The 22,135-nt window shown below is 42.6% G+C and overlaps 1 protein-coding gene across 1 annotated transcript in view; it reads left to right on the top strand.

Moving 5' to 3' along the window:
- The window catches only part of CDK15 (cyclin dependent kinase 15), a gene marked incomplete at both ends in the record, with an annotated part of 34,444 nt that overhangs the window by 3,081 nt on the left and 9,228 nt on the right, over window positions 1-22,135 (top strand). Inside the window, 6 exons of the mRNA XM_084209059.1 lie at window positions 2,155-2,249; window positions 3,028-3,090; window positions 5,090-5,213; window positions 5,774-5,894; window positions 10,839-10,932; window positions 16,106-16,169. Of these exons, the coding sequence (XP_084065185.1) occupies window positions 2,155-2,249; window positions 3,028-3,090; window positions 5,090-5,213; window positions 5,774-5,894; window positions 10,839-10,932; window positions 16,106-16,169 (561 nt within the window). The remainder of the gene's footprint in view (window positions 1-2,154; window positions 2,250-3,027; window positions 3,091-5,089; window positions 5,214-5,773; window positions 5,895-10,838; window positions 10,933-16,105; window positions 16,170-22,135) is intronic.

Here is a 22,135-nt window from a genome sequence, read left to right as displayed (position 1 = left end):
GGTTGGGTTACGTTTCCTATACACTCATTTGCTGTGATGCTTTTGCTCTCCATTTACACTTGTAGCCCACCAGTAAAATAAGCCTTAAAAGCTTTATCTGCATTGAACTAATGATGCACCAAAGATCAGCACCCCTTTAACATGCTCTACTGGACAGGCTGAGAGTCTTAACTTCATCCATTATGGGAGAAAACAAGGGTGATCCTATGAAGGATCTGCTTTAAGTAGGTCTTTTGTGTACTGCTGAGATTTGCAGCATCTGACACCTCAAATTTACAATGTAAGTCAGTAGCAAAAACAAAGCACAAGATTTATTAAGGCGGCACATTCTCTGCTACCCCGGAGGAATGTGCTCCCCTGACAAAGAGACGCTTCACCCCAGGAAGCCCCGCAGAGACAAAATGCGTTTAAAGCTCGGTTCTGGCAGTAGCACCTGACACCCCAGCAGGGGGTTGTAGAAGCAACAAAGTGAGGAGCAGTTCCCAGAAGCCTGATTGAGGCACAGGCGCTGAATCCTCCATTTTACTGTGGACCCTCTGTGCTGTCCCTCTGGAGCAATAACTCCGGTCATATGGAATTTTTGAGGTATCAGAGAGTCAGGTTATCATGTTCTGTAGCAGATGGGCTCTAGCCAGAGTGTTTTTACTAGATTCATAGGCAAGTGTGAAGCATGTTTAAGGTCCATACTGCTATGCACTGGGAACATACTGGTGGTAGCTAAATGGACTAGTATCAGCAGCAGAGGCAGTTTAGCTGCAGCAACACCAAGCTCTGTGCAAGAACGACTTTGCAATCCAGTAGTTGTGCTGAATCAGGCATGCCTTACTGCTCAGCAGTCTCAGAAGTGACACAGGCTTGGGCCACAGCTGTGCCACAAGTGTAACTCTGGCAGTGGGGCTTTTAGAACCACGTGAGATTGTTAGGATTACAAAAGGTAAAGTGCTAATCCGGTATAAATGTGCTTTGCCTGCATGAAACTCTTCAAATATCTTTTTCATATTGTGTGAAAAACAAAAAAGCAGCTTTTAATTGTGACCAAAACTCTGCCTCCCATAGCTGGCCCATGCTCTGTATTGTGTGCTTCAGCTAATTCAGCTGAAACAAGATTGTATGCCCGTGCCTTATTTGAATGAAATTTGTAGCACTGCGTGGTCTGACAGCAAAGTAATTTGGTTTTAATCAGCAGCAAAAAGTGGGTCTGGAACAGCTCTGAGGCTGTTCTGCTATGTCAGAAGCAGAACTCGAGTCAGGGACATCTGCTTTTTCGGGGCTTTGGGGCTTTTCTTTGTGTAGTTTGTGTTCCCTATCTGTGAACAGCTGGGTCAGATTATTCAGTTGTGCCAGCAACCTAGAGGCATAGTACTCCCAGCTTCACCTCTTCCCCACATTCCTCCTCTGTACAGAGTTACTGCTATATTGTCTCACACCTAAGGTAGCAAATGATTAAGCTGTGCACCCTGAAAAGCTGAGTTTCTGCTGAGAAGCTCCTTTCATACGTTTTCTGGCTGGAGCCTGCTCTAACATAGCAAACCCAAAGCACAGCCAAAAGGCCCAGAAGGCTGTAGCTCTTGTCTTAGCATAAGTCACTGCTCTGTGGTCTATATGGGGCCAGAGACTCTTCCAAGTGCTGCCCCCTGCATCACCACACCCTGGATGTGATGAGGCTTGGCAAAGGCATGTCAGGACCTAAGGACCAGGGACACAAGTTGCAATGATGCTTCTGATAGTTAGGCTGAAAGAAAAGTGTGCCAAAGTTTTATAAATACATACAAGTTACTATTCACTCAGTAACTTCATTCTGCTGCATTCTGGCTCTGGGAGCTCCCAGGTCCTCCCTCTCAGCATTTACCTTGAAGAAATTACTTCTCCTCAACTGATAAGCTGACACATGGGAACTGTGAACTGCTATTTCTGACAGAGGCAAGATCTCATTTCTGAGAGATGGATGGGCTCCTGCCAAGCCTGGAGCACTGATGCTTGCTTCTCTGCAGAGCTGTTCCATCCTCCTTCAGGCTCAGTAGCTGCCACTCCTTACAGAACTGCCAAGTCTGAACTATTACTCCCCATATTTTTATTTTCACTGCCTTGTTTTGTGCACAATCTCCTTCCACTTCCAGCAGCAGTAAAGTTGATCTTCCTTTTGTGTTTTCCCAGCTTCTCTTCTCAAGTGTTTGAAACATGCCAACATTGTACTGCTTCATGACATTATCCAGACCAAGGAGACACTAACATTTGTCTTTGAGTACATGGTGAGTTGATGTTTTTCTAGCTTCCTGTGGAGCTAGTACTGGGAAGTATTGGGAAGTGGCTGCAGAATGAATTTACTGCTCTATGAGACATCTACAAAGAAACAAGTTGTAATTCTGTAGTGCAATGATTTATTTTCCTTCTTGATCTCCTGCTTTCCAGCCACACGGCCTTACTCTTTTCTTTCTGCATATGCAGCTGTATGCAAAAATAATTCCATGTCTTGTGTCCACTGGGGTGACAGACATTATTTACCTCCATTTCTGCCTTGCCAACACAATAAAAGTAGTGTTTTTGAGCCACAGCAAGGATAGGAAATAATGATATGAGCTCACATCCCAGCTGGGGTCAGATTTGGCACTGACCCCAGTGGCTTACCATGACCGAGCTGTGGGTTGCTCTCATGGGGAGACCAGGATACCAATAAAATTCTCCACTTGAATATTGCTACTTCTCCTGCTTTTGCAGATAGTCAACCAGATGATAAAGAAAATACAGAGGCTAGGTCTTCTTATTGCAGCTTCATGGTTAGTTCTGGCACAAGTATGAATTCTGTTAACCAGCAGCTTCAGGTCACAAATGCTGGATGAGATAACAGGTCAGCCAGGTCCCTGATGTGGCCCAGAACTTAAACACATGCTTGTGGGCTGCATCAGACCAGATGCAGGTGAAATAGGCAGTTTTGTAGCAGTTGCATATTTTTCCATTTACAGAAGAGGCATTGTTGGTAGGGGCATTTTACAGCAGAAGCTTTGCCTCAAGTTCTTCTCTGTTATTTAGCACACAGATCTAGCACAGTACATGGGCCAGCATCCTGGAGGACTCCATTCGTGCAATGTTATGGTGAGTTCCTTAGAAGACTTGTATCCCTTAAGGCATGAGGAAGAGTTATTTTCCACCATGTATGGTCACTGTAAATTACTTACTAACATTTGTTACATATATGACAAAAACTTGGGAGAAAATCTACCTTTGATGATATAAAAGCTCCCTCTCAGTCTCCAAGCCTTTTTTCAGTTAGCCCCTCTTCCTATTTTCTGAGCCTACAAGCAGGCATTCCGCTTTTGAGAACAATGACATCTTGTGGCAAGGGAACCTATCTCTACACAAATTTTTGTCCTTTTTATTGTTATAACACATTATTCATCTCTCTAATTAAAAACTCTCAGATCTCACTCTCTTCTCATTTGGAACTATCTTCACATTTGCACTCATTTAAGTCCCTTTTGTTTCTCCCATACCTTTTGTGATTGACTGGATCTGGACACAGCCAAACATGTACCCTTACTATATAGATTGATGTTATAATAGTCTCCTGCTCTCCTCTGTATGCATCTTCACATTTAATTAACTTTCAGGACTGCTGCTGCACGCTGGCTTAAGGTTTCAGTGCAGATGTCCTCAGTGAATGCCTGGGCCCTTTTCCTGAGCAGCTTCAGTTAATTTATCTTACTGTCTAGCTGTCAACAATAACTTTGTATCTTATCAAACTGCCTATTCATCTGGCTTTGTCAGATCTCTCTGAAGTTCCTCACTGTCACTTGTTATCACAACTAATCTAAATACTTCTGTCATCTTCAAATGTTGCCACATTGTTCACATCTTTTTCCAGATAGTTGTTGAGCAACACCGATTCTAATGAAGTTTTTTGGGGCCTCAGATTTTAAACATCCTTAAAGCTCAGACACATCTGAGATGCAGTGTAGTAGTTTTGGCACAGATCTCAAGGGTTCTGCTACCAGACATGCTCGTAAAGCACATGGAGCACATGGCTGTAATATGTACTCACTGGCATTTCTGTGAATAAACACTAGCCAGCTGCTCTGCTTTCCTGTCCGGAATACTCACTGTCAGCAGGAACTGAACTGCAAATTATTTACTGCTCCTTCAGGAGGGTCATCTAGCTTGCTTCATTTTTGCTGGCAAATGCAGTTTGTTTTTCTGAATGATTCCTACAGAATATGATATAAGTATGCAGAATGTTACAGGGACAATTTTCTGGTACAAAAATGACCTATGGGTGTCACTGTTTTTCCTCCTCTTTAGGTTAAACCTCTGGTGAAAAATATCTTTTCTCTGGTGAAGTCTTATTACTTTAGCTGTGTTTCTGTTCACTGACAAACTTCATACCTTGTTTCAGCCCAACTTATTTTACCCCAGGCTTATTTAGACTACCTAGATGGTGGGAGTTAGATATTTATTTCTTGGCTTCCTTTCTTCCTTGGATTCCTTCTTCCTTGCTGGATTCATTCATCATATCTGATTTGCTGTATTTTTAAAATCAGGTCCTCCTGTTATCTCCCAGCTTGAAGCCAACAGTTCCCATTGCCAGGTCAGTCAGTTCCCTGCTCCACTGCTGGCATGTGCAGTGGCCATGGAACCCAGTCAGCTGGTGCCATCTGGCTCAAGGGGGCAAACCTTCAGCTCCTTAGGCTTTCGTTTTGTTTTGCTGTGTGTCTTCATGTCTTTGTCTTGAGCACTGCAACCAGCACAGCTGCTGTTCTGAAAGCTGGGGTCTGTGTTTTGGCAAGCTGACCTTGCTCCTGCAATCAATAGTCCATTTCTAAAGAAGAGTGAAATTTCCAAAATGAGCATTTATGGACCACAGTTAAACTGCCCTCCTGGCCAAATATTCCACCCTGAAAACCTCAGAAAGCTGTAGGGCAGTCATAACCAACCACAGTTTTCTCTTCCTCAGCCAGCTCTACTCATTTTTGGGATTTTTACTGGTTTCTTACTTGCTTTGTCTCTGCTTTGTTTCAGCGTTCTCTCAAAGTTCAGAGTTAATGTATCAATGCAAAGTCTCACAAAATCATTTCGGTTTTTTGTTGGCTTTTTCCAGCTCTTCATGTTCCAGCTTTTGCGCGGCCTGGCTTACATCCACCAACAACACATTCTTCACCGAGATCTGAAACCCCAGAACTTGCTCATCAGTTGCCTCGGTGAGCTCAAATTAGCCGACTTTGGTGAGTCACAGTTTGGATACAGCTGTATATCTGCTCAGACCAAAGCTGTAGCATGCATATAGATCTGTATCCACAGCCAATTAAGGCAGAGAAGCATAACCTTTTCTTGAACTTCAGGAAACTATTTCTGTGGTCAGTCCAGCTTTTCTTGTATTTATACTGATAGGTGCAGGGATTAAACTCATTTAAGTCAGAGCAATTACTGCCGTGTAAAACTAGTTCAAGAGAACAAAGAATCAACCCCTCTCTGTTCAGAAAATAACATAATGTGTAGAGTCCACAGCAACGTGTGACCCAAAAAGCTTTCTTGACATTGGTTTGGGATAGCTGCTTCAGTCTCAAATGATAAAGCCCTGCAAAACACAGCCTATTACTTGATTTGATCTGCCCCAGAGGTATGTTCAAGAAACACTTTCTTTGTCAATTGCTTGTAAGGTGCATTGAGATTATTTGTGTTTAAAGAGAAAATTATGTCCTGTTTTCAATTATTATCATCTATACAGGTAGAAGGACTGTCCTAACACAGCATTTTTTGTTGGTTTGTTGGGGTTTTTTTGCAGGCCTTGCTCGTGCCCAGTCCATCCCCAGACAGACATACTCCTCTGAAGTTGTGACACTCGGGTACCGTCCTCCTGATGTGTTGCTTGGAGCTACAGCTTATTCTTCTGATATAGATATCTGGTACTGACCAATATCAAAGCCTCTGGGGTTTCCTGGGAAAAAATATTTTTATCTGAATTAAATTAAATCAGCCAAAGTTACAGTAGATACAGTTGTAAGTAGAGGAATTAACACCTTTGAGCGGTGAATTTGTGAGCAGTGTGGAGTTTTGTAGAAGTTTCATAGAGGGTTCATAGAAGTTTTTGTCACTATATCTCAGCTATGGATTGATACAAACCTCATCTGATAATATTTATGAGAGATATGCATCTTATCTGGTAAAATGTATGGGGCATTTTTGTATCTTGCAACAGGACACTTGCTCAATACAAGTGTATCTATGTAGTCAGCCGAGCCAGTAGTAACTCTCTGCAGAAATGGCTTTGTGTGAAAACAATGGATCCACAACTGCACCATCAATTACTTAGGCCTTGGTAACAGAATGTGCCATTAAAGGGTTTCTCAATGAGTCTGGAGATAGAAAAGTGTCTGAGATTTTAATTATTTCTGTGATGTTTTGTCCTTCTTCTCAAACATCATGTCTCAGATGCAGTCTGTTCTTCACTCAGGAAAAGGCCTGTGTCTGTTAAAGCCTTGTTTCCTCATGAGCTCTATCCAAAAATCTTGATGTGTTTGGGAATCAAAAGGAAACAAGCTGCACATTCATAGATGGGAGAGGAGTCTCTGAAAGTGGGCAGAAAACAGCAGAGGATGAAGGCTTTGCAGGGTCCCAGTGGTCTTTTGGGCTGGCTTGGATGGTAGCTGGGCTAACTGTAAGGTTCATCAATCTTCTGGCTTACTTCTGCACCAGCCTGAGCCCACTTCCAACAACACAGTCCTGACATGCTCATGGACAGTGTGCAGCTCATGAAGTTGCAGGAGACCTTATCCTGGCAATTTTACATCTGTAGGTGGTATTGCTGCTTCACCCTTTCTTCAGACCAGTTAATCTTCTGCTTGTACCTGTCCCACCAGGACTTCTTCTTAACTACTGCAGAGTCAAAGGCTGGGAAGGGGTAGGAGTGCAGCAGGCTGAAGAATGTGCAAGGTGGCTGGCTAAGTTCACAAACAGCAAAGCTCCAGGTCTTCACAGGCTCCCTCCAGAAGTCTGCAGCTTATCAGACACTCCAGTGACCTAAGTCTGGAGGGTAGGTCAGGGAAACGGAAGTTTTTCGATTGTTTATTTCCCTGTGACTGCTGCTAATTTAATTATTTAAAGACTTCTCTAAGGAGGAAAACCTTGCTAAATTCTAATGGCTTCCAGCTGCTAAGCCAGTCTAAATAGTCCTGTCTACTACCCCCACTACCTGTCATTTTTCCCTCCAGACAGTCTCTCAGAAATGTCTGCTGAGTTTGAAGAACATGCCTGCCTAGCAGATTAGAGGGTTTGTATCAGGCATAAGCCTGTTGGTTTTTTCCCTGAAAGCTGACCCCTGTCCAAAGCCAGCTATGCAGAGAAAGCATGTCTTTTCTGCCTATGCAAAACCAACATCCCCACTGCATAAGTCTGCTCTGGTGTAATGAATAGCAACGTAGGAGTGGTGTACAAAGATCCCAGCTCTAGCAGCACAGTGCTCTCCGTCCCACTGAACTACATCCACACTATAGGCACCTTTGTTAGAACGCCTCCTTATAATAACAACATTCCAAGTGTTTGCCCTAAAGAAAGATGTCACGCTGAGAGAATAGAGACTGCTTCAGTGAGCTCTATTCAGTAACTTCCTCTAACAAGAGTCATTTATTATCTTGATGTACACTGCATTTAAGTTCAATTTTTGTCTATTAGGAAATAATGTGAATTCACACAGATGTTACTTGTCTATTGGGAAGAAAGGAAAAAAAAAACCCTATGTCCTTTGGATGCTGCAATTTACATGAAGGCAGGTCAGAATGCCCTTAGTAATGGCATGAGACAGTGGGTGTCAAAGCCCTGGTTTAAAGAAACCAATTATAACAAAATAAAACATTATTGCAATTCATGCATAGTGTGCTTGAGCAGCAATACTGTCAGTGGGAGGCACATGGGAAGTGAATGAGGCCTTGAATAGATGAAGAAAGAGATATAGAAGGAGACTTGGTTGCTCTTGGACTAGCTAGAAAAGCTGCTTTAATCTCTCTGTATCTCTTTTCTCTTTCTTTCTCCCTCACTATCTCTTCAGGACTTTAGAAGATTCAATTAAGGGATTTCAGGGAGATTACACTGCATATCAGAAGGACTTTTTTTTTCTTTTTTTGAAAAACATCAAGTGCTTTATATACAGCCACATTAATGGCTGCAAACATCATGAGTGCCTTAAGATGTCTTTTCAGTCAGGCTTACCTTGTATAAGCTTCCATTTTAAAAAAAGAGAGAAAAAAAATCACAGTGGTCTTCCCTGGTAGATTCATGCAGAATAGGACTTCACATGCAGTCATTTAACATGGACCTGCCATGTTAAGAAGGCTCACTACAGCCTTCTCTTCAGCCTGGTTCACAGTGCCCCACTATTGCAAACTGGGAGACATTGGCTAAGGGCTCCACTGTACAGACCAGGCTTGGTGATGAACAAGAGGAAGGATATATTTCTGGTTAAATATAAAATTGCAATCTCCTAGTGCCAACAAAAACTCCCAAACATGGAGAGGGAACTCTGGGATGCCGTAGAGATATCTTAAATCTTAATCCTGATGAGCACCTTTCTGCTGTGTGATGCAGCACTGCAGACTGAGGGCAAAGTGCAGTGTTCAGACCTTCCCCAGGGATTGCAGATGGATACAACTGTACTGTCTGATTTAGCTCTGCTTATGCTCCCTGAATATCCCTGTAACTTCTCCTACTACTTCAGCTGTCACTGTTTTGGTTTGTGTGCATATCTGGCACTTGCTAAAATATCATGTCTAGGCCTCTTCCCAAAAGACCCCTCCCTCTGCCCTATCTCTTCCCGAGGCAGTTTTATAGGACTGAGACCCTCTTAAAAACTTATAGACTGGAAGGGGTAAGAAGACTTGAGAAATTAATATTAGAGGGGTAAGAAGGAAAAGGGGGAAAGCAAAACAACCCCAGGTCTAAGTATTTAGAAACATTTAAAAGTAAATGCTTTTGAATCATCCTCATTATCAGAAGGATCCTCATAAGGCTGTCAGAGCTGTAACTGTAACTCTCAGTAGGAAAGCTGAGGCCTCTACTGCAAGGCTAGTATGACTACCATTAGTTTGCAAAGTTCCTGCTCTTGCCAGTCAAATGGCCCTTTCTAGCTAGGATATCAGAATGAAAACTGTGGTAGAACATCAGCATCACTTATTCCAAAAACACAGAGAGTTGTTTCTCTTCTCTCTGCTAATCAAGAGTATCCAAATTGCTTTGACTATACACAGTTGAACTTGTGCAATGCAGTCAGCCGATTACAGCAGCCCCTGTGGTTGCAAAATAGGGTGAGCCATTTGGGCACATCCATCAGCTGTGAAAACAGTCTTGGTATGCCACTGGGCTCAGTAGAATCTATCTGTGGGCTCCAAAGTAATGTCTAATCATGTGGTAGTGCTATGAAACACCAGGAAAACTCTATGTTGCAAAAGCTGTGGATTTAAGTTTTGTGATGCCTGGACTCTGTAAGAGGATATAAGACAAGCAAAGAAGCTCATCTCACAAGACTTGCCAAGGTTAGTGTGCAGGAAGCTAAGGGAAAGTGCAGCAGAGATGTTTATGAAAACAGTGTTAGATATGGATCTGCAAACAGGCTTGGCACCACCTGGTGTGCAAGGATGACCAAAATAAATACCGCAGAGGAGCTCCATGCCAGGAGCTCAACTGACCACAGCCAGGTGGGAAAAGCAACTACAGTATTGCAAAAACAACCTGCAAAGAGTAACACAGGAGTACAGATGACCAGAGGAGATTAACAGTTATTGCTAAGCAAGTGAAAATAATATACTTTCAGAGCTTGTAAGACAAAGCTGTGTTTTCAAGAGTTAAGCCTAAAGGACTCGAATATGATATAACCAAAGAAGAATGAGACTGAAACCTGAAGAGCTGCAATGGGGCTCAATGAGAAGACAGAAAACATAGAAAAAAATTGAAGGAAATTATTAAAAAGTAAATGAGTGGAGTTTTACACCATATAGTAAGAGATGGGAATAGTTGCAAATAGCCAAGTCTACCTTGATCACAACTATTTCACCATTAATGCCATGAGGACTAATCCACCTTAGTAAAATAAAACAATTTGGCAGGTGTTGGGGGTTTTTAAGCTGTCTGGTTTGTTTTGGAGCAAGTGTAGAGCAGGGGATGACACAAAAATAAGAATATTTTAACTTGCCGTTATGACCAGGTTTTTAATACTATGAAATCTTGCCTTCAGCTTTCCAATGAAGAGCTAATTGCTTCTGAAAGAAAATGGCTATAGTAGTTAGTGCCTCAGGGTTTTTGCTGCATCTAATATATCCTTCAAGCCCATGAAGTGTGTAGTACATCCCTGTTTATCTTTCCTACTGTAAGTACTCCAATTTTGTACCCTTTTCTCATGGAAAATCCATCCACAGGCTTCTGCCATGATCCTTTTTTCCCATGGTTTGTAACAGGATTAATGGACAAAGACCTGAAACAAATTTTTTGGTACTGGAAAAAGAAGATAGTGCTTAGTTGGCTTCTTTTCCAAGGATATCACCTGTCTTGTCTTGATGATGAAAAGTGATTTTTTTTTTTTTTGGTGGGTGGTACTGATGAGAAAAAGGAGATGGGAACAGACATGTATGGAACCTTGACCCCTTTGGGTTTTGAAATCCTGGAGGCATGTGAATGTAACTTATCTTTGGTCTTCTCCTCTCCTATTTCACTTGTGCACTTGTATCAAGATTTCTGCATTTACAAATCAGAATTTCTAAATTTCCATTCCAAGAATTATCTCTGCCTCTCTCCCCACCCATCCTAACAATCATATTATGTATATAATTTATGTGAATGAGTTAATACCTATGGCTTTCTTGCAGGAGTGCAGGCTGTATATTTGTGGAAATGATCCAGGGTCAGCCAATATTTGCAGCAGCTTCTGGTACTCAGGAACAGCTGGAGAAGATCTGGGCGGTGAGTAAAATACACTCTGAAATGGAAGAGAAAAAGAATCCATTGCTCCAGCCTACTTAATTTTGAAGTCCTAAGCATAGGTCCTGTGAATAGCAGGAGTAATTTGGTCTAATCTGCTGAGTTCATAGCAGACTTTGTAACCCATTTTATATTTGGCAACTTTCTTACAGACACAGGAGTAAATCAAATGACTTCTTTTTGATGTTTGTCATCTCATCAAAAATTCAAAGCAAATTAAAGTGACATCAAATTGAAAAAGGCATAAAAGGTGTGCAGGTACTGCAAATTCTGTTGCTTCTTTTTAAATCCTTTACTTCCTGTAGGATACAGTACATTCTCACACACCACATTCTCACAAAGGAGCTCTAATACTGATCCGGAATTACCTTGAAAATGGCAAGACCCTGAGGTTTGTCAGAGATCCTTCTTCATTTTAACTTGGCACATTTTGTATCATCCAGTTTATGGTGCGGCTCTAGAGACTGATTTGCCATAATGGAAAGTGTGAAATGACTTTATAAAGGTAGCAGTGAGTGAGAGCAACGTATTTGGGACCTTCCTAAATTGTTTTCTCTGCTGGGGAAGCAGCAACACAGAGTCCCATTCCGAGAGCAGTTGGCAGAACTGAGGCAGTCAGCAGCACTGACAGGTTCTGTGCGCTCCTGACCGCTCTGCTCACCCTATTACTGAACCAACAGCGAGGTCAACCTGTGCATTCATCACAGGTCTTGCTGTAGGTATCGCTTGGTCTGCTCAGCCTGGGGAAGAGGAGTCTGAGGGGAGACCTCACTGCAGTCACAACTTCCCTGTGAGGGGAAGAGGAGGGGCAGGCATTGATCTCTGCTCTGGAGTGACCAGTGACAGGACCAGAGGGAATGGCCTAAAGTTATGTCAGGAGAGGTTTAGGTTGGATATTTGAAAAAGGTTCTTCACCCAGAGGGTTGCTGGGCAGTGGAACAGGCTCCCCAGGGAAATGGCTGCAGGCAAGACTGCCAGAGCTCAAGAAGTTTTTGGACAACACTGTCAGGCGCACAATGGAATTTTTGAGGTGTCCTGTGCAGGGCCAGGAATTGGACTCTATGATCGTTTTGGGTCCCTTCCAACTCAGCAGATTCTGTGATTCTATGTCTGCCTTTTTACATTTCCTCCCAAGGGTTTATTCTTATGCATAAAGTATTTCTGAAACATGGGTTTTCAAAGGAGAAAGTACAGAAAAAATAAAATTAATGAAAATAATGAGAAATTACTTGATAGCCATTAGACAACATAAGTCAGATTTTTCCAGCTTAACCACTTCATGCAGAAACACTCTTGCTTGGTAGCATTTTCTTCTCTGCTTGTAAGTAGGAATGTGATAAAAAATCAGGTTAAGCGCATCCAGTTCTTAGACTTCAGTTCAGTCCATTTAAATAAATGCTGAATTTCTCTTTCATAGAGAGTGGAGGGAAAAAGAATTATTGGGGGGCAAAAAATCCATAATTAACAAGGTTCAAAGCCAGGGCAGGGTCCAGTTTCTCAGCGTGTGAATGAAGGCTGTCCTTACACTTATGTCTCTGAAATCTCTGGATACATTTCCTGTGGTTTTGCATTAGAGGGTTATAGCACTATCGTAATTTCTCTGCTATTATAACTAATACCATGATTAACAGGATTTGTGCCACAGAAGGCAAAAAAGCCCCTTATTTAAAAATCATGAGGAAGTTTAAAGAGCTATGAAATAATTAGTGCTTTTCACAGGAGGTTTTATGATATTATACAGCCTGGAATGAGGCTCTGTGTTAGACCAAGATTTCAAAGCTCCTTAGAGGCTTTCAGTGTCTAGCATGAGATATTTTGCTGAGTGTAAGGTTCAGAATGGGGATTCCTACTGTTTTCTCATAGTCAGTTCCTTTCATGTACTACTAGTAGAGGCACCCTGCAATTGTAGAGAGACCATCTGCATTTGTGTTCATGAGTGTCTATCACCCAGTATGCTCATCTCCATGTGGAACTGTTGGTTCACACACCATATAGATACATGGTTGGAAAATCCCCATTCTGTGAAATGTGTTTGTCCTGTTGAATCATCAGGACTGACTGGCTGTCATTTTACCAAAAATTTTTCTAGAGGCAAGTGCCACCTAAAGCAGTCTCCATCTCCCATCTCTATCCCTGGCTGCTCATTGCTGGTCTGTGTCACCTCTCACTTGTGGGGCTACATGAACTGGGGACCCTGCAACTTTGTTTTTTCTTCCTGGCTTACTCTAAGTGAGAATAGCTTCTTTGCCCTTCTCATCCTCTGGCTGCACAGACAGTAGCCCTAATGAGCACTGGTGCTCATGAAGGCATGGCACAGGAGCAGGGCCAAACGTGAAGGGAAGGCTGGCAGTGTTGGTTATGGAAGGGTGGCATGAGTGAATGAGAACTCCAGCATCTCCAGTTTGCTCATGGCACGGAGAGCAAGCAAACCTGATCAACTCAAGATTCATAATTCAAATTTTAGGAGGCAAGGCACAGGATCTGCATGCAAAAGCTCCATCTTATTGATTAACATCATCCTGAGAAGGACTTCATGGGGGCTGAATTAGGCTACAGATTGCCACCAGGGTGCTTCTGTTGCTGAGCCAAACATTGTGCTAAATGAATGACTGCAAGGCTCCTCAATACAAAACATACAATAAGAATTCCCAACAAAATTAAACAAAATCAGTTAGGTTGATTCCTTCAGTTAAGTCATCACAGGAGAAGCAAGCAGTTAGAGGGCAGAGAGAAAGAGCAATGTTTACACCATCTTAAAGCACTTGCTGAAATACAAGCACTGTGAAAATGTTTCTGGCTGAAACTGTTTCTTCCCAGTGGGCTGAACTGACCTGCACCAAGACCTTTCACTATAGAGTGTAGAGAAATTGCTTTGTTTTATCTGATTACATGGACCAGAAACTTAACATCTAGATTTAGGGTGGATACACAACAGGTAAAACAATTGTCAGAGTATAATTAATTTCAAATAAATAACTGTAATACATTGTCTGATTTGGCAAGGAATCTCACTAAAGGTCCAGGGTGGGGAAAAAAGAGAAGAGAATGGAAGAGAATGAGAAATGAAGAGAAGAAAAGAGAAGAGAAGAGAAGAGAAGAGAAGAGAAGAGAAGAGAAGAGAAGAGAGAAGAGGATTACTTACCCCATTTGTTTTCCATTGGAAAACAAAAAGAGATGCAAGTTTACAGGTTGGAAAAGTAGCTTTTGTAATGAAAAGGCTCAGAAAATGCAATATACATTCATACGGCATTCAGTGATTGGTGCTCTGAACACTTTCACTCCCCAATGCAGTAAAATGTAATATTTGCTATAATCATTATGTAGAAAAGTATCAGCACACACAAATAATTATTTGTTTAAATTTTTCACCATAAGAAGCAGAATCCTGAGCTGGCAGGTATGATTCTACTATGCACTGAACTTAGCCAGTTTCCTCTGATGCCTGTAAACTGATATTTGACAGCTCACGAGAAACCTTGAAGATTGAGGGCCCACTGAGCAGGGCTTCCTGGAAAGTTAACGGGATAGCATGAAGAGAGCAAATTCTGGATTCAAGTTCAAATTCCAACTCTCCTGTGCATACAGAGTTTGCTTTGGGCAGACTTGTCCTAGTCACATGACACACACACCAGTCAAAAATCCTCACCCAGGGCTGTCAAATTACCTTTGGTGCAAGCCAACTTCCAACGTCCCCAGCTGGCTGAACACTGCAAGACACCTTCTCTTTGGGGAGCTTTCAAACTTCCAAGGGTGATTTTACAGGTGAGCAGAGCCAAGGATCCTCTCCCTTAGTCTTTGCTGTGGCAGACTGAGTCCATAAACAGTCTGGAACCATGGGCCACAGCAACCAGATGCCATGCTAACATGTGCCAGTGATGAGATGCTCACCCTGCTTGTGACTGTCTTCTCCAGGCAGCTGCAATTGTCACAGCTGTTTCCTAGCTGTGAGTGAGAAAACAATCAACTTCCTGATGCTTTACAACTGCCACAAGCTGGCTTTGTAGTTCTTCCTTCTTTAATGTATTTTTTCACTAATGCCTGTTTTCTTGCAATCTTAATACAAATTTTGGGGAGGCCAAGTTCCCCATGTCATATATCTCAGTTCACATTTTAAGAAACAGGAATTGTCTATCAAATGCAAAGGGTAACTAATGTAAGACAAATCTAGTGTTGGAGAAGAGAAAGTGAATAAAAACCCTGAAATTTTCATGTTAAAATTTCACTGCTTTTTGAATAAAAACCCTGAAATTTTCATGTTAAAATTTCACTGCTTTTTAAGGAAACCTGATCATTCTGGGTGTTGTCTGGATGAAAGCTTTGAATGCTTGGAGCTAGCAGTACTGATTTATACTACCATTTCACATGCTGTGAACTTTTCTTAAATATATGGCTTTACTGCTTTAGCACACATCATCCATATCAACAGGCACAGGGCACTTTGCATGTGTTAAGTAATAATAATAACAAGAACACTAAACATCCGCAACTGCAGAAATCTGGATATGTCACACATTTCAGCTACTAAAATGAAGTTGGAGGAGGCTTTACTGGCCCAGACTTTGCTCAGTGAGCAGCAACTGCTGAAGCCCACAATCCTCAATAAAGGCCAAAGGCACTGCCGAAGCTCTGTATCCTTCAGAGTGAGGCTCTGCGCTGCTTTCTAGCTCCAGCTACTAGACCTGTCTGCCAGCTTTACGTTTTTACCTCAGAAGGCAAGGGTTTCTCTCAGAGCTCACAGCCTGTGCTGCTGCTGAACATACCAGCTGCTGCCAGTGCAAGTGGGCACAGTAAGTTCCCAGTGCAGCACTGATGTGGGAGGACACCTTCAGCACTGAAAAGAGCTCAACTGTGTGACCCCTGGGCTGGTAAACACAGGCAGCAGTGGCACCTGGCAGTGAAGCTACATATGCCTTCACTGATGTTCCCAGCAGCAACAGCATTCAATCTCAGCAGGAGCCTTTCTGCTACATAATCAAGTGCTAAAATGTCAGTGTCCTTTATGCACAGTGGTAGATCCAGCACCAGCCAGGGCAGTGTGATTCTGGTTTACAGGGAAGGCCAGTCACTCTCCACTGAGAGTAATTCCTCCAACTCCACACCAAGGCAAAAACGGGCAGAAAGAGGTCGTTGTTCTTCTCACTCTCTTCTTTTGCAGGTATTGGGGGTCCCAACTGAAGACACCTGGCCAGGACTTTCTAAGCTCCCCAACTATAACCCAGGTAGGATTTAACTCATGAGAAGGCCAGCTTTTTCTCTGAGCCACTAGCCACTCCATTGTTGGGTCAGTAATTCTTATGAAAAATCCTGTGTTTCAGTGTTACTAAGTCCCTTGAGCTACTTAATGACAGTGGTGTAGGACCTAAAACAGGACTGGGATTGCCTTAGTTTACAAACAGAGGTATGTGTGTGGCAGAGTTGCCTCACTGAGTGCTGGTGTATGTAAGTCTAACAGAAGATTTCATTGCTCAAAGTCTCACAGTGTATTTAGTCTCCACTCCTCACTGGAGTGGAGCAAAGGACCAATGTCTCCTGGTTTAGACTGGAAAAGCTGACAGGCACCTGGAGATACTGAGTTTATCTGAACTTTCCTTATTTTTATGGAGATTGGTTTGGGGACCTTTATACCGCAGCTTTAAAGGTCACTGTCCCTGATTTTGATGTCGGCAAGGTGAGAAATCTGTGTGATTTACAAAGCTGGATTATTTTATTTCCACATGAGCTGGTAGAGAAGTCTGTGTCCTGAACTTCAAAGGGCCAGTTGTCTCTTATTTTGATGTGGGCAGGTTGAGAAGTATGCTTTGAAAAGCTAGCTCAGTCACTCTCCCTCTCCCTCTCTCTCTCTCCCTTTCTCTCTTTCTCTTTTTGTTTAATGTTTTCTCCTGGGAAAATATATTCAAGTGTCAGTGAGGGGAAAATGATGAGCACTGATTCTCAGCCTCTCAGCAGGATCATTCTGTAAGAGAAATATTAAAGTGAAATATTAAAAACCCTAGAATGTGAAATTCAGCCATCCACAATCTAGCCATTCTCTCTCACTTATACCATAGGAGAGTGGTGGGGGGAGCCTGTCTATCTGGACAGAGAAAAAAAGAACACGGGGGAGAGGAGGAGGGAGAAGACGTGCTTTGAGCAAGAGGTTTACAGGTTTAGTAGAGCATAGTAACATCTTTTCAAAGAAGTGGGTGTTGCTCTGTGACCCAGTCCAAGATGCCCCTCCTTTGATTCTGGTGCATGAACACTAAACAGCCCCCATTTTCACATGGTAGCCGAGATTGGCTGAACAATAACCTGGTCTCACAGTCGAAAGGACTGGAATCTTTCACACAATTAGCTGAGACACATTAATCAAACCAGCATGAAATGGGAATGTGTCGCTGTCCACAGCAAGTTTAATTTGGATAGCAAGCAAGCACAGAGCAGACAGCTGGAGGAAGCATTTTCTTCTCTAAGTTGTAGAAAGCCTGGCTGGATTGTCTACAAGTTGAGAAGAGTCGTCTGGGAGATACAGAAATGCTCATGTGTGGGAGGAACTAATCACGAGGAAGTTTTTTATGCCGGTCATCTGCTAATACAAAGCCTCAAACATGCAAACTCTGAGTGATGATGGTTAGGTATCCTGGTGCTATGTAGAGGCACACCTAGAAATGCAAGCATTAAGGCTATGTTAGCAAAGAAACTTGCACAGACAACAAAGAATGTGGGTGCCTAGACCTGCTCTGAGTAGTGATTCCCTCAGTTCTGTTTTGTCTGAGTAGCAGCGCTGTCCTCTGCTGCTCTGGAGGGTGCCAGTGGCAGGGCTGGGAGGGAGAGGACAGGCACCTGGAGAGCAGCGCAATAACCCCAGTGAAGTCGAGACATCATAAACAGTTTTCAAGTCTGACTTGCTTTCAGACTTGATAGAAAGTTTCCCTAGTGGACTCCAGAGGGGCAGAATTGATCTGTGCTGTGATACTGGGATGCTGCTGCCTTTTGTGGCTAAACCAGGCAGAAATGCAGGACTCAGAGGACACTTCTATTGGAGCATCCCACAGAGCTGGCAAACACATAGAAGATGCTAGGTCAGTGTTTGGGGCAATAGCTGCTGTTAGCTGGAGAGGCAATATCCCTTTCCCCTCTTGAGAGCCTAAGGGGCTGCGGGCGGTTCCAGACACATATGGGAACCAAGCACTTGGCTCACACCTAGATTACACAAGCCAGTCTGGACAGAAAAAGGCTAGTCTAAAATGGTACTATTTGCCCTAATAATGAACTAAATCAATTCACTTTTTGATGAGATTGCTGGTAAAAAGACAATTAGTCTCTTTGTTTAAAGCTAAATGCCATTGATATGCTTCTGGACACTTCCCTTCTCTTCCCCTAAGCACAAATGCTGTTTCTCCCCCAGGACATGCTCAACCTGAATACAATCCGTGGAGTCAGCCTGAGAAAACCTCTCCTGAGGTTATTCCCAGACCATTTGTGCGAATCTGGGTGCCTGGGTTGGTTCAGATAAGCAAACAAACTTTGGAGCTCTTCCCCAAATCTGACGGTTTGAATTCTTTTAGCTAGTCCTATTGATGTTCACACTGAGCACAGGCAGCAAACAAACAAACAGGTTCCTGCCCGCGGCAAGGAATGAACACGGGCAAAACAAAGAACTGAGGTGTGATCCTATTCTCATTGAAGTTGATGGCAAAACTCCCACTGGATTCAGCAGCATAGGCTCAGCCCCAGACTGAGACTGTTACTGGAAGGGTTCCTGGGCCAGGTGGGTTAGTAGGAATCTTTGAAATGAAAGCTGGAAACCTTTAGATGTTTTCCTGTCACTGTTGTGGGCTTGAGCACATCCTGCTGCAGTCTGGAAAGGATACAGCATGGGCTGTGGGGTCTCTGAGTCAGGCACACACAGGGCAGCTGGAGGAAAAGCAGTTCCTCTGCCTCCTCTATGGGCAGCTGGCAAGGGATGAAGTGTACAGAGGCGTTTTTGACTACCCTATGCCCCGGTGTCTTGCACAACGTTCAAGAACAGCCTCATGCCCATTCCCTACAGTTTGCCAGTCTCAACCTGACTCCAGGTGAATGGGAAGGATGGGTGAGTAACCTGTTGGCGGCCAGCCCTACAGCTTGTGATGTCACCTTCTCTCTGGAGGAGGGACACTTAGGGTAGGGAATTATGTGCAGTCATAGGGCCTGCAAGCAGGTTGGAGAGCCATTCCCTGGAGAACATGAAGAGAGCTCCTGCCCCACATCTCAGCACAGTTGCTGGCTGTCTCCCTGGCTCCCCGGGCTTACCAGCCCTACCCATAGTGACAAGGCTTGCCCTGTGTTTGTTCATTTGTTCTGTTCCCTCATTTTGCTTCCCCTGAAAGAGGCAGTTGCAGCTCTGTTAACACTATTTTTGAAAGCTCTCATGCTGAGTGAGCTCAAATCCTTGCATTAATCTACTGCTGTGTTCATTTCACTGCGCTGAAAAGCAGTGAGTTTAAATCCCCTCTAAACACCACTGGTGACACCAGAAGGCCAGTGTTTTGATCCAGCCCCATTAATGGTTACAAGTTTGAATCTAGACAGCAGGGGTCAAGGGCAGGAAAGGATTAGGAATCACAGCCCATGACATTAAGCTAGTGCTTTTGCCAAACTAGAAATGCTGGAGTGCCCAATGTACCAAGTTAGTTTTTATTTCCTTTTTCTGAAATTTGGATTCCAAAGAGTGGGGAGCAGTGCATATCTATCTATAATATGATGAACTGAGAGTGAGCTTTACTCCTTGATTTATGCACGGGCTGAATGATGAACTTGCCTGTGCCAGGTAATATCACCTCACAGAGCAGATGCATTTTTCACACAAGGCCTTTTCAGATGCAGCAATGACTTTCAAATAAAACCTAGTTTTTCACATATCTGCCGACTTTGGTATGCTGAATGAGATTTAGAAGCTTTCCAGAGGCAACTTGCGCTCCCAGGTATGTTTTCAGTTTCTGTTGCCTTTCCAAAATGTCACCAGCAGATGGAGGCAACAAGCAGCAGGCCCTGAAATGCAAACTTCCCATGATATTTGTGAAATTGCAGATGAAGTCTGCATTCCGAGTGCTTTAGGGTTTTTTTGTAATCTCACTTTTTATGTTGATGTTTCATTTAACACATGGGATGGTTGAAAACTGAATTCTAAAACGATAAAAATTTTATTGTCATAATAGACTGCATGTGGCTTTGATCTCAAAGGGAAGAGCAGCACTGTAACTAATGTGCAATGTATGCTAGCCAGGGTGTAGGGAAACTTCCCATCTGTGTGGCAATGGGCACAGCCTGCAGTTTCCAGCCTGCCACACAGACAGAGCTCTGCTCTTGTCCTGAAGCCACAGAGATTTCACTAATGAGAGAAATTTTCTCTGTGAGCCTGCAACCCCACTGCCTTCATCCAGCAGCACTTGGCATCCTTTTTCTCTCTCTTCATCAATTAGGAAAGTTTAACTTTTGTCCTCTGGCTTGCTTGCCTCATTATCAGTTCATTAGCTACTTCCACCTGGGTTTTCAAATAGGAAGGTATTTCCTCATTAGCACACTCTATCTTGCATAAGGATAGAAAATAACAAACCTATGTGCTACCTTCAGATCTACTCATACTGTTAAAAAAGCCAATCAGCCCTACACAATCCCATAATTTTATGTCTACATCATCATTGTGAGATGATGAAATCAGTAGTTCATCCACTTTTTTGAATGATCTAAATATTCTTTATCTCTTACCTTTATGGAGTAGCTGTTTACAGTGTTTTACAATTTCAGATTGCTCTTAATCTTACAGTAGGAAAATATTTACTGCTCTGTTTTTACCCTGCTCAACACAATGGGGCCTCGGCATTCTCTAAGGATTTGTCTATATGGGGTCAGTCAGGAGATTAATCTGAACTGATTTAAAGTGCATTAGTTAACTGCATTAAATCCTTGAGCAGAGACACACTGTTTTCTTGCCCATATCTTCCATTTATAATCAAAGCTCTGTATACGCAAAGTGCCAAATTTGGCAGTCCTCACTCAACTGAATTCTTCACTCAGAGATGTGTTTGGACAGGGAGAGGAGTATTAGCTCGCTGGCTCTTACACTACCCCTTGCAGATAATTATTAATCTCCAGGTTACATAAAAGATAAATTTAAGTCAAGAGGCTTGCTCAAGTAAGCAAACTCTATAATTCAGGTATTCCTCCTAGTTCCCAGTAAGCAAGCTGATATTTCTATTTCTAATGTAAAGAAAATCCTATTTCCTTTTTGGAATGTTAATCCTGAAAATACACTCTCCAAAAACAAAGTGACATTTCACTAAGATATCATTGAAACGTTTTGCCCTGCTGTTACCAACTCAACATGCTTTTTTAAAATTCTGTGTTAAACTCATTAAAGAATATTAATGTTAAAATATTTCAGTACAGTACTTAAATAATCTTGGCATTTTTACTAATATTTAATTAAATTGATATATTGTCACAAAATGTTTTCATCTCACAAATAAAATTTTTTCTGACATAAAGTTACCACATCTGAAAGTTTTTGGCTAGCTCTGTGAAGAGGCAAAAATTTCTACCTCATACAGAAAAATTTTTTGCCTTTCCAAACCATTTTTGTTTTTCTTCTATTCTATCTGGAAACTTTACATCGGTAATTTATTTCTACACTTTTGTTACAGTCAAGGGGCAAAAAATTAAAAAAAAGGAAAGGTGATCAGTGAAAATGTTACTAGTGATCCAAGAGGAGTGTTCTGCCAGTCTTGGTGACTTATTTGGGAAGGGAGTATTCAAGATGCTAATATATAACTTCTATAGATTGGTGATATTCCAGTGCTCTGGCACATAAACAGCCATGAATCTCATCCTAAGTTATATTCCCCTTTACTGCTCTACAAATTACCTTAGTATTTGGGTGTAGGAGAACAATTCAATTCTGAACTGTTACTTACCCTGTGAGAAGTTTAACAACCTGCTTGCCTGGTTTAATGGTGCAAGATTGCTGCTGGAAAGGTCAAGGGCTGGAAGTTCAGTCATTTGCTCTTTTTCAAGTTGGCTGTGCATCAAGTCAGACACTGGGTCTGGCACCCTGGAAATGGCCGTGCAGGCAAAAGCAGAGGGGACTTCCACTTGGACTGCAGCAGGCAGCTCCTGTCCCTGAATGAAGTGCCTGGTGCTTCCAGGCAGATGCTCTTGAAGGGCCCAG

Source organism: Fringilla coelebs (assembly GCF_963513975.1).
Source record: "Fringilla coelebs genome assembly, chromosome: 7".
In the NCBI taxonomy this organism is placed as follows: Eukaryota; Metazoa; Chordata; class Aves; order Passeriformes; family Fringillidae; genus Fringilla; species Fringilla coelebs.
The sequence above is the reverse complement of the archived record's forward strand: the minus strand, read 5'-3'. Positions and strand labels throughout refer to the sequence as shown.